This window comes from Etheostoma spectabile, chromosome 10 (genome assembly GCF_008692095.1).
Source record: "Etheostoma spectabile isolate EspeVRDwgs_2016 chromosome 10, UIUC_Espe_1.0, whole genome shotgun sequence".
Classification (NCBI taxonomy): domain Eukaryota; kingdom Metazoa; phylum Chordata; class Actinopteri; order Perciformes; family Percidae; genus Etheostoma; species Etheostoma spectabile.
This window is the reverse complement of record NC_045742.1, coordinates 18,184,090-18,201,152: the sequence shown is the minus strand read 5'-3', so window position 1 is coordinate 18,201,152 and position 17,063 is coordinate 18,184,090. Positions and strand designations below refer to the sequence as shown.

The window sequence follows — 17,063 nt, the reverse complement described above, 5'->3', positions numbered from 1 at the left end:
GTAAAAGAATGGAGGGGGGGGGGGCTATGTTAATTTGAATCATCAGTTACAGTTTGTTCAAACATTTTTCCAAAATAATGTGTGCTGTTGCTCACCATCCTCTACCACCAACTCCACAGTCTTAACCAGGACACCTCGCTGGTCTCTGAACTCAAAGGTGCCAGAGTCTGAGGTATTTACAGGATTAATCTCTATGCCCTCAGGCGTGGTCCGAATCCTCCTATTGTCTGTGACCAAATTGCCTGCTTCCATCAATGTGCTCTTTTTATCTCCCCCTGCCGATGTAAAAGTCACAGTCCATGTGGCATCCCCCGGAGGAATTTCAATGACGAACTGCGTTTTCACCTTCGTTCTATAGCGTCTGTCATCCACTGTGTGTGATAAAGAGTATATTGTATCAAAACATTTAATCAGATACTGCACATGTAATCTAACAGCTCACATGCTGCTTCTATCTGTTTTTTTTTTTACATCACCTGATACTACAATCCGTTCCCTAGTCAGCACTGTTTTGTCTTTATTTCTGAAGTTGTAGTAGCCGCCATCTGCATAAGTGAGATACGTAATCTCCCAGATTAAACCCCTCATCCGCCATCTGCTTCCGTTATTGGCCTGAGGGTCGGAGAGATTCCATAGGACTATCGGCAGGTCCTTACTGTGAAAGTGAAGGAACTCTATGTATTCAGTTTTTCCAGGAATAACAGTGCCATATGAGGTCCCGTATTTTTTATACGCCTCGTTAGCACAATCTGAAAAAGCACATAAAGAAAAAAACAAGGTGGATTTATTGCACACACAAGGTTTTCTGATAGAATAGCTCTTTTAAGTATACAGTATAGTGTAATGTTCTTACCCATAATTTCCAGATTGATAATATCGTATGGCATAGCATTGGCAAATGAGACAGAAAACATTCCCTCATCTCTTTCTGTCAAATCTGTGAGTACAACTGAGCCAATGGAAATTTGGAGTCGTGGGTCCTTTGCCTGAATTGGAGAATAACACACATGTATTTATTTAGGACATAGGGTAGACTGTTCATTCAAAACCTAGTTTGTTGATTGTTGTCATATTCAAGATCTTGCCATTCATGGAGGCCATAGCGATATTGGTGATAGTATAAATCATAGCACCAAAAGCTGCTCACTTCATCCTTATCCATCACTAGCTTCCTGGATCCACCCTTCTTCGGAGTGAAGTACAACTGTCCTTTGAAATGAGGTGGCGTATAAGTATATGGGAATCTCACAAATTGGCCATAGCACTCACTTCTTTGGTAAACTTCAGCAGATGAACCTTAAATCAGAAAGATACAAGTAAAGCAGAATTATGAATATGACATATATATATATATATAGATATAGATATAGATATGTAATAATGTATGTATAGAATGTAATACTAGCTGCAGATGTTAACAAAAATGTTAGCATGTTCCATTTGTTTCTGTGCCCACAAAATAATAATCAAGGCCCTATTGAATCCATATCTCCTGTCATGCCATAAAATAAGTAGAAATGATGCCATTGTTTTAACTGACATAACTTCAATACACCATGCTGGGGTATCACAGCATTTCAATTCTACTTTGTGTGAGATTAGTGACCACAAATCCTTTCACCTTTAAATCACCTCTAAATTCAAACATCCAACTTTACCAAATTATTGACTAAATACATACTGATATTGCACTATTTCTTCCCTGTCTTCAATTGTTATTGTATATTTCTTGTAAAATTGTAAATTATGTTGTATTGGTATACTGTATACTTGACAGTATTTTTTTGAAATATTTCTAACTGTCCTTTCTGTTTTTTATATGTTAAGTGAGTGTTGTACTTTGAGGGCTAACCGATTCCAAATTCCTTGTTTGTTTATGCAAACTTGGCCAATAAAGCTGATTCTGGTAAGTGAATTAATAAAAAGTTCAAATGTATAAACCAATACAATTTAAATAAAAAAACATTTAAACTAATACAGCGTAATTGAGGTTTAGAATTTGTAAATGCTTGTTTTATTCAACAACACATTTCACACTGCGGTTGTGAACTTGTCACAGATCACATAGTTGGCATATTTTGTACAAGTTGTAGAGACAGCCCACAGATATGTGCAGTGGTGGAATGTAACTAAGTACATTTACTCAAGTGCTGTACTTAAGTACACATTTAAAATACTTGTACTTCACTTTAGTCTTTTCTTTCCATGCGACTTTCTACTTCTACTCCACACATTTCCGATGGAAATGTTGTACTTTGTACTCCACTACATTAGTCTGACAACTTAGTTAATATACAAGTATACTTGCATAAGTTAATACTATAGTTGTTTTACAAAATTGTTGTTTTACAAAATTAAGATTTTTGCGCACTAAACACACTGTGGTTTAAAAAAAAATGTTTTATTATGAATCAAACTACCCGACAATATGTAAGCCTACAGGTGACATGATTAAATCCAGAGCTGCTTAGATCGTTTCCAGTTTCTAAAATGTGAGGTATTTTCTTCATTGAGTAGGCCTACGTTCATTTGTATTCCTCTAGCTTACATTTCCCTGATATACATAGGCCTACATTTACTTAATAGGCTACCACTGCATTATGTTGTTATGTATTGTATACCATATTGCTGTCTGCATAAATCCTTTTCAGGAGAGCGTGTGGCGGCGCTTCAAATAGCTGCGGCCGGAGGCTTCCTCCACAAAAAGCATCATCTCGCTATGTACATGTGCATATGTGACAAATAAAGCTATCTATCTATCTATCTATCTATCTATCTATCTATCTATCTATCTATCTATCTATCTATCTATCTATCTATCTATCTATCTATCTATCTATCTATCTATCTATCTATCTATCTATCTATCTATCTATCTATCTATCTATCTATCTATCTATCTATCTATCTACCTACCTACTTCGGTAAAGTATCTGAATACTTCTCCACCTCTGGATATGTGGAAGACTTCTAGACTATTTTCCAACGGCACTGGGGCTCCTTGCAGTGTTTAGCGCTGCCCAGGACGATTGTGATTGGTTTAAAGAAATGCCAATAAACCAGAGCACATTCTTCTCCCGTTACGTCCTGGGACGGTGTGTGGTCTAGCCAGACCCTCCTCCGCGGCGTCGGGAAGCAAGGTCTGACAAAGCGAGAAGACTTTGCTGTTGAAAAAACTGAACCTGTAGCATTCCTTCTGTGAGGCTGTATGACTTATACTCACCACCAAACAATACGGACCAAACAGTAATAACGTACAATAGCAACATGTCCTGCAGAGAGAGAGAGAGAGAGAGAGAGAGAGAGCGAGAGAGAGAGAGAGAGAGAGAGTGTTAGCTTGTAAGTAACATTTCTCTGAACCCAGAGAGCACCAAACTGAACATCGAGCACGTTTTGCAAAAAAAGCATCCACACAAGGTTGTCTACTCACTTCAAAGCAATTTCCGTCTTTAATACAGTCGAGTTTGTGTGTTGGAGTTGACGTCTTTGCTGTGGACACCGAACAGAAAAGGCGAGGCTTCCTTCCCACTCTGTCATCTTCCTAACTGCGCAAAATCAGCGCATATATTGCGCATATAGGTCTAACGTCCATCGGGTGTGGTTTCCAGCAGAGTGCGTGGTTTCCACTTTTCTTTTCCCTTTGATTGTGAAATCTGAATTTTCTTTCACCACTTTATTTCAAATTAAACCATTTATAAATGAAAATCACTATTTGGTTCAACTGCTCTCTCTGGGCCACTGTTTATTTCGTGTAGCATATTGATTTTCTTGAGAGATTAAACCACTAAAAATGAATATGAATAGAATATGCAACAGAGATACATTTTTTTGTGATATCTGCTGGAAGCTTTACTTTAAAGAGAAAATCTGTACAGTATGAAATATAAATCATTTTACTAAGCAGGCTCCACTTCTTTGCTTGTTTGTTGTTGTTATTTAGATTCTCAGATGTTGTATAGGCCTACTATTCTGAAAGGTGCATGCGACTACTTTTGATACGTTTAGTAGCTTATTTTCGATGCATATGCTTATGTACTTTCACATGAGTAAGATTTTGATTGATTGTGATTTTTCTTCACACACATATTATCAGCACAATATAGGTCTGAGTATTAGTAATACATTGCCGGAGAGTGTTATATTATATTACTTGATTATATTACTGATGCTCCATAGTAGGTATGTTGTAGTTGGTCGAGAAGGAGCTAATTGTGTTTTGGTAGAAACATAATTTAATCACATTTTATAAGAAAATCATATTTTTTAGTGCAAAATCTTAATTTGGATATGTTGAATAAATGTAGGCTAGTAGAGTAAAGCGAAATCTACAATGCTTCCATCTGAATTGAGGAGTAGGCAGTATTAAGTAGCATTGAATGAAAATAGCCTGCTCAAGAAAAGAGCCCATCTGTGGGCTACTTCAGAAGGATACAGTGCTTTTCTCTGCGGATAAAATATTTTTCACAAGTGTGCACCCATCCCATTTTTGTAAATCCCAGAGAACATTTTAGGTTTAATCTTGACACAGCCTGTCTGGTGAATCCTACTTTGTATCTATGAAATCGCTTGCGTTAATAGCGTATTTATACCGAGGAACTGGCAAAAAAAACGCAAACATGTGACGCATCTTGCGTAGGAGATGCTGAGAATAAAGCCTACCATCGCCATAAATAAAAGAAGGGAGCCAATGCGCATGCGCGATCTGCAGAGGACGTCGTTATCCTCTTATCCCCGTTCAAATAAACATCACAAATATTCAACGGTGGATTTATTCCTCACACATCATGCAGGTGAGTTCAGACTAAAGTCACCACATGTGATCATGTGTACATTATGTACAGTAATTGGCGGCCTATGGTCCTCTGTCTCTGTATATTGCGTTCATCGGCTGGGAAACATGTTGGACACCTGACTGGACATGACTTCAGACAGGGCGTCATGGATCACTATATTAAATGACAATATTGATGTTTTTATTTGTGTACGTAGTATGAATCGCTTTGCACAACCATCCCTACAATTGTCTTTGAGCTCCCCCTTGTGTGGCGTGTTGATTGTTGACGCATGTCCCGCGGGTTGTCTTCAGAGGAGGGATAAATGACTGTCTCTGTGATTGTAGATGAAGCAATCTGTTCTGTCTTCATAGGTGAAGATGTCCTTCTGTGTCCTGCTCACTGCCCTTTTTGCGCTTCCTCTTGCTATGGGTAAGTTCTTGAATATGATTTTGCTACCACGTTAAACAACGTTGTAGCCTACGCTCTAGCTTGATAATTTACTATTTAATTATATACCAGTTATGCAACACCTCTAAGAAGTAATAATTTGGGATGCCAGGTTGTCAAAAAACTCTGGTATTAATTTTGATAAACCATCAACTGCATTGGGTTCTCTATTTTTAATAAGCAGTTCAGTTTACACATGTTAATAAAGTCATTCATAAACACAGATTTGCATTTAAACAAGTCATCAATAAAGGGTTTTTAACACAATCTGCCAAATCCACACTTGTAAATGTTAACGTGTTGTTAATAAACAGATTATGATCCAGAGAAAATGCAGTTATTTGCATTGAGGTCAAACATTTGAGGATCATATTTCCAATAAACAAAAAAGTGGCACTCTAGATTTGCCAGCCTAATAATAATAAATAATACATAATAATAAAAATCCACTCAAATGACACATGAGCAGATATTGTTGCTTTACATAGCTGTTTTCAGGCATATGTTTAGTGCATAATTGCGCTGATTTAAAGAGCTGAAAAGGCAAATCAAGTGTCATACTGGAGGAGGATACATTTCACAACTTGGAAAACTTGTTCATATTGTTGACTTCAAATTGATCTGTAAAGCATTAGTAATAATAATAATAATAATACCTTATTCGTACAGCACTTTCTTCACAGTTATTAAATGTGTTACAAGAGAAAGGGCTAATAATAAAAATTGGCACACAGATACTATCAAACAGATTAAAAAGTGTTTTTTTTCATAAAAGCTTTCTTATGTTTTACCATGTAGCTTGGTTTATCCTTAGTTTTTATTAGTTTTTATTAGTCTATCTTAGTTTTTATAACATTTTGGGACATCATGCATTCTGTATCAATGAGGCAGGCAAGCAGATTAGCCGCTATTGTTGCTATTAGATGTCATCTGCTTAACAGTAATGGAGAACATCCTTTTTTTAATTTTTTTAAATAAAAACGGTCTGAGAATGGACCCTTGGGGAACACCACACTTGAACTGAAAAACATAAACACACCTTTACAGATGTAAATCTAAGCTCTAATAGAAAGTGGTATACTACAATTTCCTCAGTGACATGTAGTGTATGCTAGGTCTTAGCATTAGACAAAATTATTAATAATTAGATTAATTATGCTCTCCCTACAGGTTGGGTTGTACTGGGTGAGTCAAATGCATCACATATCCTTCACCTACAGAACATATTCTCTGAAGATGATGCTGACTTTCTTTTCTGCTTTTAAAGGTGAAAGAGAAGAAGCCCAGATGGTGTGTGCCGGGAGGGAATTTCGTCTGCCCGTGTATTCAACATCCAGAACAGTTACTTTTACACCAAACCTTGAGGGGCAAAGGCGTGTCCTGCTGGACAAAACCATTGTGAGTGGAAGTGTGACTGTGCTTGGGTTTTTGTTTGTTTGATGTTTATGTACAGCTTTCTAAAATTTCTTTACTGTGCAACTGTAGGTAAAGGACCCGCGTTTCGAGTGGACTAGAGATAAAATGCTGGTCCTGAAAGAAGTCACTCATGGTGATCAGGGACTTTATGCCATCAAACTGTTCTCTGGATTCACCTACGAGACTGTTCGTTTAACTGTTTCAGGTACAATAGTTTCCTCTTATTCTGAATCCATCCCCTGTATTGTTCACACCGTATCATTTGCCTCTTTGACTGGCTTGAAATTGATGTAAAAAGGGCAGGTTTTAAACGTGCTTTTAGCCTCTAAACATTTTCAAAATGTCATTACAAGTGCCTAAGTAAGGGGTCTTAAGTTAAAAATGTTGGGAACCCTTGCTTTATTCTTAAACAATGTGTTCTGTATTATTTAAGTGTATCAAGGTTTTTTTATGCAAAATCTTAATCCCAAAGGTAGTTAATAACCCCTAGTGACAATGTGGTGAATTAAAAACAACAATATTCCTTCTGAAAAGTATAAAGTTGCATACAATTGTACTCAACAACAGTACTTGAGTAAATGTACATAGTTACTTTCCACTACTGCTGATCTACTGCTCTCTCATGGCTCACTCCTTTGTCCTGCTTCAGAGTGCATAAAGTCCAACCACAGAAACTATGGGGATAAATTTGAGCACATCATCCCTGAAAATGGCTCTCTGCTGGAGTTTTCTCCCCGGGGTGCTCCACCTGAGGCAATGCCAGTTGTGCTGTGGAACCGGACAGACCCTGAGACCAGCGATGTGGGCCGGGGGCGGCTGCGCGGCGGGAAGGTCTGGGTGGCCGAAAGAGTGACGCAAGCGGACCAAGGCAACTACACTGTGAGAGACTGCAACGGGACGGTCCTGTCCCGCAGCACACTCACCGTCCACGGTGAGCAGACAAAAGTCGAGAGGATAAGTTTTTAGGAAGCTGACTGATGAATTTATCTAACTTTAGGACCCTGTAATCTACAGTATAACATTTATATGTTGTCTTTTTCTTTCCTCCCGACACCCTCTCGTACCATCGCATTTCTTTCCTTCGGTGCAGGGCACTCCTTCAATGTCACCCGCTTCACAAGGGAGTCTCTTAACCTGCCCCTGTTTCTTCCTGTCCCACATGCCCACCTCATTTTTACCCCCACACGCTACCCTGACAAATCCCCCCTGGGGCCTTTTGACCCCAAGCCCCCCCGTGGCCCTGTGCACCTGATCCGCGAGGGCCATATAACGGACCACGACATGCGCTACAGGGGCCTCATCTCTCTGGGCAGGAACGGCACCATTAATGAGATCGTGATAGGGAGGTTGTCCTCAAGGCATGATGGGATGTACGAAATCAGAGATGGGGATGGCAACCTGGTATCCTCCACCTGGTTGCAAGTGATCGGTGAGTGACAGCGTTGAAATGTTTTTTTGCACGTGAATTCTTTGCTTTCTTGCATTCATTCTGACATCCGTCCCGTCTCTGTGTCTCCTCTCTCTGCAGAAAAGGGAGGCAGATGGCGAGCACTTCTCAAGACCATTACGGTTCCTTCTGGCATGTTTGTGTCATTGGCTGGTTTTATCCTGTTCATGAGGCGATACCCAAACTGCAGCCTGTCATACATCATCTCTGGCCTCAGAGCAAACCGCACTCCACCAGTCAACCCTCCGAGGATCAACATCCAGGTGAGGAAATCAAGAGAACCTGGTTAGTGGCCCTACTGGCTGAGATTGCTGTGCAGGTAGGATCATTAATATGTGAGGTACTTTTAGCTTTGTCTTATGTTCTAAAAATAATTATGGTCTTGGGTAATTTCAGTACATAAAAGCTTGCCATCTTATACTTGAATTAATATTGTCTCAGCATCTTACACAGTGCAGTATTATTTCAATATATTTTCACTTTTTATTATGTCAGGTTGCCTTTATTTGGTTTTCAGTTGTTACAGTAAATACATTTATTTATATATATTTATTATCATTATACATATATATACAGCCCCTCACTCTGACATCTCTCCATTGGTGCATGTATAAGTATAATAAGTATAAAATATAATAATAATAATTATTGTTATTATATTTTATAAGAAGTTTCACGTGAAAATATTTTCACAGATTAGAGCACAAACAATAAACAAACAAAAAAACAATACAATACATGAAAATAAAAGTATGTTAAAAAGAATGTATCAGGCGGGGGGGGGGGGGGGGGAGAAGTGTTGGTTAGATTAGTAAACCATGTGGGTGGAACAGATTAAATAACCATATGGCATTAACAGGGCCATTAGAGGACATTACTGATTTATAAATCAAGGCTTTTGGAGCTTAACCACATATATGATTTAATCCATCTCTTAAATCTCACATACTTTTTGACTCCTTATGTTGCATGGGAGAGGCTTAAATGCTTCTAAATATGGATTAAGCCTTGTGAGGCCTTGGTTTTGTAAAAATGCTGAGGTTATTTGAGACATGCAAGAGACATACAACTAACACATAAAGGCAGGTGGTGCTACATAGCAAATGCTGATGCCTCCATACTGTGAGGGGACGCTTAATGATTTGGACTTTGTTTTGTCCAGTGGAGATCCACATACTTCAACAATCTATGACAAGGAGTATTAAGCTGTTCTTGTGGCTTATGATGGCCAATCTCCTTAATTTGTTACCCATCTGTAGGTAAAAGGTAGTGATAGGATTGCAAAGTTTAGCTATCACCCCCAATAAAACACTTACAAACAAAGTATGTGAGGTCCACTGATGTATGGCTGTGCTGACTTTAATGTGTTTATGTGTGCTTATCTGTGCAGGACTACAGCCAGCCCAGCACACCGCCCCCAGGCTGCTACAGTCACTCTCAGCATCCTGAAACACCAAGAAAATTGACCCCTAGAACCAGTCCTACTCATTCTGTAAGGTTGATTAACTGAATTAAATGACTTAGCAGGTTTGGTATCTTTGCTTGGAATTGTTAATAAGTGTTGTGTCTGTGTGCATGTACTAAATGTTCTTCCATTTGTATTTCCAGGGTTACAGTCCCGTTATAGGTACTCCAAGAGCTGAGAACCAGGAAGCACACAGATTGGTAGCTAGGAGCTCCCCTTGTCATAATTCAACTACTGAGGTAATACTACACTCCAGCAGTGAATATGTTTATGTCACACAGACTAAAGTGCTTTTTTAAACATATTTTTCATCCCTTCCTAGCAGAACATATCTCACAACAATGGGGAGGAGAGAAGGATTTCCTTTTCAGTTCCCGGGTCTTCAGACTGCCTCCACTCCTCTGAGGACTGTGTTCAATTCCAGATCAAGAAAGATGAAGATAAAGAAAGGTGGAGCAAATCACAAAGATACTTTTCCACACTGCCGCTAGACACGGACACCTCTGAATCCTGCAGCGTGTACACGTCCGAGAAATTGAACTTCTTATAAAACGGAGAATTGGAGCTGAAGGAAGAAGAGGAAACGTAAGGCATGGAGACACTACAGCAATGGATTCTCAAATGGAGAAAGCTGTTTTGGACAAGAAAGCCCTTACCTGTGCCTTTTGCATCTTTGCCTAGTTTTAATGGTTTGGTATCATGTTGCATGTCATTTTTTCGTGTAATTTTCTGAAGCATGAGTTGTATAGGGCAAGGCAAGGAAAGTTTATGGATTAAGCACATTTCCACAACAAGGCAATCCAAAGCGCGTTACATAAAACATTAAAAGGACATTTAAAAGGACAGTAAACAGTCAGTAATCATTCCTGTCTCAAATTGCATATTGTTGACACTGTTGATGTTGCTCCTGAAATCTCCTGCTGTTACCTACCTCCAGACCCTCAGGACCAATATGATCTGCACTGAATTTGCTGAGTGTTGGTATGAGTATGTTTGTGATATGATCGCTAGGGCTACATAGAAATGAGAGTTGTGATACAAAGGTTTGCAAATGGGAGTTATTAAGTACTGTACAGTAATAGAGAGTTAGTTGTTTTTTTCCCATCCATCATGTTTACCATTCCTAACTGCAACAATTTATTCTCATGTTAAATGTCTACTCTGCAGTTCAGTCATTTTTTGCAATGATCTAGTGTATTTACCATTGAGATTATTGTAGTAATAGCTATGTGAAATGTAACATGTTCCACCAAATATTGCAATAGCATATGAATCTGGGACTTTTGTGTACAGGACAATATATTAACACCATACACCCTAATAACCCTTGTGGTATTTTTGGACTATCAAAATGTCATCTCCTAAACAATAAAATATATCTTCAACACGCACATTTTAGATGACTTTACTGTATGTTTGGTTGTAACTATTATTTTCATTATTGATTAATGTGGATTTTTTTGTGTTTAATTATAGGCTATCAAATGTTGGAAAGTGGCAAATGGCCAACAGTTAAAATGCCCATTTATATTCAACTTATTCTACCACAATTTAGAAGCTGTAAACATAGAATACTTTGTGTTATTACTTGATAAATGTATTCAACGATTAACCGACTCTCGAAATGGTTGTCAATCAGTTATCTGTCTAGATATCCCATATAGACAGTATGGTTCACTCATCATTTCAGCACCGTTTTTTTCTGGCAGTAGAGGGCAGTGGAGCACGTGTGAGGCGTTGACGCTCAGAGAGCCTGGAATAAAGCGTAGAAGAAGAAGGACACCCGTTTGTAGCGGCAATGAAAGGACAGCGTGCTACTTTAAATTTGAGCAAAACATAAGTTAAGTGTACATAAGCGATAATAACTATCAAACTACAGGACGAGCATCATTTCAATTTCAGAAGAGACTATAAGGACTTCGCCGGGAAGATGTCTTTGGTTTGTGCAAGTAAGTGAAGTTGAATTGATATGACGGAGGTAGTGTAGGTTAGCTAGACACCGCGCTAATGCTACTAGCTAATTTAGCTAGCGCTAGCGGCCATGCAGAGCCGTCTTCTACTCAAGGTCCGGTTTGTGGTTGATTCATTGTTGGTATCATGTGGTCTTTAAGCTGTAACTGCATTGTATCTAGTTTCCAACGAGGTGCCGGAGCACCCGTGCGTCTCCCCGGTATCCAGCCAGGTGTTTGAGCGCAGGCTGATCGAGAAGTACATCGCAGAGAATGGGACCGACCCGATGAACGGACAGCCACTGTCTGAGGAGCAGCTCGTAGATATCAAAGGTAAAACTACTGGGAGCAGCTGCAGATCTACACCCTGTTGCCATTTTATTAGATAATGTTACACCTAACTTAAACTAATGCAGTATAATTACTCGGTCTAACAAAGTGCTATTCAAATGCAGCACAAACTACCAGCCCCAAAACGAACGAACGAACGAATGAATGAACGTTTCCGTGAAGCAGTTTCACCAGTTGCAGGGTTGTTGTATGAAACCGCGTTAGTTACAGCGAGGTGTAGCGTTACCGGATGATAAACGTGGCAAAACGGAGAGAAGGCTTTAAACAAATATATCGGTGTTAATTTCGTATTATGTGTAACCTTACCAGTCAACATTGGGATAGCAACGATTATTTTGATTTCTCTTCAATCCCCAACGTTTATAAAATGTCAGAAAATAATGAAACATGGCAGTCACAATGTCCTAATAAGTTTACTGTCACATGAAACAAAAAGAGTAAAAAAGGTCAACATTGGAAAATATATTAAGTATTTGACATTTTGCTATTTTTTTAATGGGTTATCAAGATAGTTGTTAAGTAATCTGTCAATTGATTTATTGCTTAATTTACCAATTGTTTTAGCTGATGTGATGTTTAAATGTATGTGTATGTTTGGGCAATTGTCTGATGTTGTACTTGCTTTAAGATTAATAAATAAATCCCTAATAGTGGAGTATTGTAGGACTTCTACCCTACCTATCCTGCAGCATTGTTATTGAAACCTCAAAAATTATAATAAATAAACAAGACTTACTTAATTATTGTAATAAGATGACCTTTTCTCTTTTTCAGTGTCCCATCCTATTAGACCAAAGGCTCCATCGGCAACAAGTATTCCTGCCATTCTCAAGTCCCTTCAGGATGAGTGGGTAAGTATTGTTATCCTTGGTGGCAAATGTGAATTTCTTTTGCAAATTTCAGGTGACTTACAATTAACCGTAGTAAACCTTAGGTTTGTTTAAAAATGATGAGACAAGTTGATAATGTAAAGAACAACAAAATATAACTGTAGCTTAGGGCTGCTTTTTCCTTCTTCCTTTTTTAAATACTGATTTTAGAACATGAGAAGAGTTCCTTCTGTTTTCTCTTTTAGGATGCTGTAATGCTTCACAGCTTCACCCTGCGGCAACAGCTACAGACTACTCGCCAAGAACTGTCGCATGCTCTCTACCAACATGATGCGGCCTGCAGAGTCATTGCTCGACTCACCAAAGAGGTCACTGCTGCAAGAGAAGGTGGGTTGAGAGCAGTTTGTGTGTTTTCTATCTAAGGACATACTTCCACTTGTAAAGAACATAGGATGGCTCTTATAGTGTCGTTAAGTCTTTCCAGACTCTGCCCCGCACCAACATCACAGATAATATTGTGAGAGTATGATTTTCTGACAGGGTTTATTTCCTTTTTACAGCTCTTGCCACACTCAAACCCCAGGCTGGATTGGTTGCCCCTCAAGCAGTCCCCGCCTCTCAGCCAGCCGCAGCTGTGAGTGATTGACTTTTAATTCCAGTCCATAAGATACTAAACAGAAATGCTCATCATAATCCTTTTTGTACGTCTTCCTAACAATCTCTGTTTCTGCCTTCTGTATCTAAGGGTGCTGGTGGAGAGCCCATGGAGATTAGTGAACAGGTGGGAATGACCCCAGAGATCATCCAGAAGGTAAAAAGGTTTTCTTTTATCAACATAAATTATTTGGCCAATAAGTGTTAGATTTTTTTTTGAAAGTCTAAAGATGTGTTTCAATATGCCTTTTTCTGTTTGCAGCTCCAAGACAAAGCTACTATCCTCACTACAGAAAGAAAAAAGGTATTTCTCTTTTATTTAGCTACTTAATGCCCGCTGCTGTTGTAATGTAACTGTTGTGTTATGATGTAATTTACACTCACACTCCTTTAACTGCTTTACTGTATATTTCCAGAGAGGAAAAACTGTCCCAGAGGAGCTCGTTAGAGCTGAGGATCTCAGCAAATACCGCCAAGTGGCCACGCATGCTGTAAGCATAGATTTCTGAGTATAAATTCAAATTTTTTTCCATTTAATCAGAGAGCTGAAACAATGATTATTGAATTGATGTACATAGTGTCAACATCCTATCTCTGTGATGTCTTCAGGGTCTTCATAGTGCCAGCGTCCCTGGTATTCTGGCTCTGGATCTGTGTCCCTCAGACACCAACAAAGTTCTCACCGGTACATTGATTTCATCCAATGCTCAGCAGCATCTTTCAATTTTAAACATTTTTGTGATTTGTTTACACACTACAAGTTGAAGACTTATATTTGATATTGACTGTCTGTTGTTCTTCAGGTGGCGCTGATAAGAACGTGGTGGTGTTTGACAAGAGCGAGGAACAGATTGTTGCAACACTTAAGGGTCACACCAAGAAGGTCACCTCTGTCATTTATCATCCATCCCAGGTAACGTTTTCTTTGTTTCAGACATCGACCTGTCCAATCTTACGCCAACAAACATCCTGTGACTGAACTCTTCACAAAAGTGAAGAAACTGGTTGAATTATTAAAACACAGGCTAAATATGATCTGTTACTTTCTTGTTTGCTCTTTGTTCCATCTCTCACACCCTTCCTGTCTCTCCCCTCTAGTCTGTGGTATTTTCTGCATCTCCAGACAACACCATCCGTGTGTGGTCTGTTGCCGGGGGTAACTGTGTCCAGGTTGTGCGTGCCCACGAGGGAGGTGTCACTGGACTCTCTCTACACGCTACTGGGGACTACCTGCTCAGCTCCTCTGAGGATCAGGTGTGTGTGTGTGTGTGTGTGTGTGTGTGTGTGTGTGTTTGTGTTGACAGACCTTAAGCTATATTTAACACTGAAGTAAAAGTGATCTCTTCACTGGTTAACCACACTGACTTTTTTCTTTGCTGTTCTGCAGTACTGGGCCTTTTCTGATATCCAGACTGGACGAGTCCTCACCAAAGTTACTGATGAAAGTGCTGGCTGTGGTAAGTGCCTCTATGTAAACCATTTTGGTAATACCAGACTTCCTTTTCCAGGTGGTAATGTTTCTGTCTGCCCTCTACAGCTCTAACTTGTGCTCAGTTCCACCCTGATGGTCTTATTTTTGGCACTGGGACGGCTGATTCCCAAATCAAGATCTGGGATCTGAAGGAGCGCACCAACGTGGCCAACTTCCCAGGCCACTCTGGCCCCGTCACCTCCATTGCTTTCTCTGAGAACGGATACTATCTGGCCACAGGTTAGAACTACAAACTACTATTTTTACACAGTGTTGCTGCTAATCTTTATTGTGCAAGTGTGTATGTTAAGTTGCATAAACATTTGTCAAAAGAAATTGCACACCTGTCACATTAACTTGTACACTGGCCTACAATATCTTAAAAGTCCTACTAGCATCTTCAGCCCTTAGGGATCAGGGATCTTAGCATCTTCAGTACTAAAGGGATCTGGAACTGTATATTTAGTTGTTTGTTTTGAATACCTTAACATCCATGTCTGGTGCTGTGCTCCAGGTGCCCAGGATAGCTCTCTGAAACTGTGGGATCTGAGGAAACTGAAGAACTTCAAGACCATCACTCTGGACAACAACTATGAGGTAGGAAATTGCGGGTACTTCTCCTATGAAAATGCTTATGTCTATGAACTAAATATGAAGCTAAAATTAGCTTAGCATTAAGACTGGAAACCATTTATTGGCCTGGTACAGTGACATGCAGGAATCTTGTACCTACTCCAGGAAGTCACTGTGGCTAAAGAGAAATAGAAACAGCATGTAACCACTAAAATCTCAACTTGGTGCCTTTTCCGTTTCTGCTTGTGTGCGGGTTAAACAAACTAGCTGTGTTAATTAGTCAAATATAAAGGTTCTGGTAGGTGGATTGTTTAAACATTGGCTAGAACCACGCTAACTATCTCCTAATGAGTCCTGTCTTTTTCATATTTACCCAAAGTGGTATTGATCCTCGCATCTAATTCTAGGCAAGAAAACAATTAAAACACATCTCATGTGATCTTAAAACTAAGATGACTTGAAGGAAGAGTCTTAAGTGCTACGAATAGATCATTAATTAGAAGAATGAGCTTAACAAGCATTAAGTTGATTTGCATACACTTGTATGTGGATTTAACTGCAACACTGAGCATGTAAGAAAGAATCATGGATTTTTTTTTTAACAGTGCCATTCCTCTGTTATCCAGTCTCTTATCACTCTGTTCTTCTCAATCTCATTTCTGTGTTTTTCTCTCTCTCTCAGGTGAAGTCCCTTGTGTTTGACCAGAGTGGAACCTACCTGGCTGTTGGAGGGTCTGACATCCGTGTGTACATCTGCAAACAGTGGTCTGAGGTTCTCAACTTCACAGGTGAGGGGGGGGTGCGCGCGAAGGGTGTGTGTGGGTTGGTGTGTGTGTGGGGCAGATTTCTGACTTTGCTTTTGCCTTTCTTGTAATAGACCATACAGGATTGGTGACCGGAGTGGCCTTTGGAGAGAACGCTCAGTTCCTCACCTCTGCAGGAATGGACAGAAGTCTCAAATTTTACAGTTTGTAGAGAAGGATACATTTTTGATTTAAGGGAGGACAATTTAGCGGAGGAGAAACTGGTCTCTGTCTGAGCGGTCACTATCGTGGACACAGACCTGTAATTCTTAAAAGGATGAGAAAAAAATCACTGCTAACTTTGCTTCATTAGTTTTAGTTCACCTGTCCAGGAATGAGACCCTAAACATTGTCTGCTATATGAAACTACAGCAACATGGTTAGGTTAACATGTTTGTTGGCATTGTAAGTCTAAAATGTAAACGATGTGAACTGAGATGCAGAAGCCAGTGAAATGTTCCTGTCTGATTTTTCTAGCGATTATGATTTTACTGTAGTATTCTTTTTTTTGTGTGTGTGGGTCTAAAGTTGCTTAAAATACAACTCCAAAGTGTTGTAGTACACTGTTGAGGACTGACTAAAATTGGTGGGACAACAATCTGCTTTGCTTCTAAATGTAGACCTTCTTCATTACAGTCTATTTAGGGTAAGATGAAAACACATCTGTAGTGAGGTACAGTACAACTAAGTGAAAAATAAACCGGTGTATGAGATTAATGCTCCTCTGAAAAAAATAATCTTGTTTAACCTTCCTTCACTTTAATTTCCTCTTTCATTTGTTGCATTTAAACTTTTGTCTTTTCCCGATTGTATATTTCTCATTACTTGCTATTTTACCTGTTGCAACTCTGACCTTTTTACAATAAAATGAAATATCTTTTC

At 39.2% G+C, this 17,063-nt stretch overlaps 3 protein-coding genes across 5 annotated transcripts in view; 2 read left to right on the top strand and 1 right to left on the bottom strand.

Annotated features, from left to right (window-relative positions):
- Positions 1-3,550, bottom strand: part of LOC116696880 (uncharacterized) — a 5,433-nt gene extending 1,883 nt beyond the window's left edge. Inside the window, exons 1-6 of the mRNA XM_032528107.1 lie at positions 3,431-3,550; positions 3,224-3,272; positions 1,148-1,296; positions 854-986; positions 477-749; positions 96-371 (exon numbers count right to left, since the gene is read on the bottom strand). Of these exons, the coding sequence (XP_032383998.1) occupies positions 96-371; positions 477-749; positions 854-986; positions 1,148-1,296; positions 3,224-3,269 (877 nt within the window). The 5' untranslated portion in view covers positions 3,270-3,272; positions 3,431-3,550. The remainder of the gene's footprint in view (positions 1-95; positions 372-476; positions 750-853; positions 987-1,147; positions 1,297-3,223; positions 3,273-3,430) is intronic.
- Positions 3,551-4,656: 1,106 nt separating this feature from the next.
- On the top strand, positions 4,657-10,948 carry LOC116697108 (uncharacterized). Of its 3 annotated transcripts, none has more exons than XM_032528426.1 (11): positions 4,657-4,790; positions 5,147-5,204; positions 6,393-6,407; positions 6,490-6,620; positions 6,708-6,843; positions 7,288-7,569; positions 7,729-8,067; positions 8,167-8,348; positions 9,476-9,577; positions 9,694-9,789; positions 9,876-10,948. In XM_032528426.1, the coding sequence occupies exons 1-11, from the start codon at positions 4,785-4,787 to the stop codon at positions 10,098-10,100; spliced, it is 1,572 nt and encodes a 523-aa protein (XP_032384317.1). In that variant the 5' UTR covers positions 4,657-4,784; the 3' UTR covers positions 10,101-10,948. The 3 variants fall into 3 exon arrangements, with proteins under 3 accessions (XP_032384317.1, XP_032384316.1, XP_032384318.1); XM_032528425.1 differs by having other exon boundaries at positions 9,873-10,948; XM_032528427.1 differs by lacking the exon at positions 6,393-6,407 and having other exon boundaries at positions 9,873-10,948.
- Positions 10,949-11,266: 318 nt separating this feature from the next.
- Positions 11,267-17,063, top strand: prpf19 (pre-mRNA processing factor 19). Its single transcript, XM_032528419.1, has 16 exons — positions 11,267-11,499; positions 11,683-11,832; positions 12,625-12,701; positions 12,926-13,067; positions 13,241-13,314; positions 13,426-13,491; positions 13,597-13,638; positions 13,751-13,825; positions 13,944-14,019; positions 14,138-14,247; positions 14,433-14,588; positions 14,722-14,791; positions 14,872-15,045; positions 15,320-15,402; positions 16,061-16,166; positions 16,256-17,063. Exons 1-16 carry the CDS (start codon positions 11,481-11,483, stop codon positions 16,351-16,353), a joined length of 1,518 nt encoding a protein of 505 aa, XP_032384310.1. The 5' UTR covers positions 11,267-11,480; the 3' UTR covers positions 16,354-17,063.

Excerpts from the sequence above, each read along its gene's own strand:
- LOC116697108 (XM_032528425.1), top strand. Across the intron at positions 7,570-7,728 it reads CAGCACACTCACCGTCCACG|GGCACTCCTTCAATGTCACC; the intron begins GTGAGCAGACAA and ends CCTTCGGTGCAG. Across the intron at positions 9,790-9,872 it reads GTCATAATTCAACTACTGAG|CAGAACATATCTCACAACAA; the intron begins GTAATACTACAC and ends ATCCCTTCCTAG.
- prpf19 (XM_032528419.1), top strand. Across the intron at positions 13,639-13,750 it reads TCACTACAGAAAGAAAAAAG|AGAGGAAAAACTGTCCCAGA; the intron begins GTATTTCTCTTT and ends GTATATTTCCAG. Across the intron at positions 14,020-14,137 it reads CACCAACAAAGTTCTCACCG|GTGGCGCTGATAAGAACGTG; the intron begins GTACATTGATTT and ends GTTGTTCTTCAG.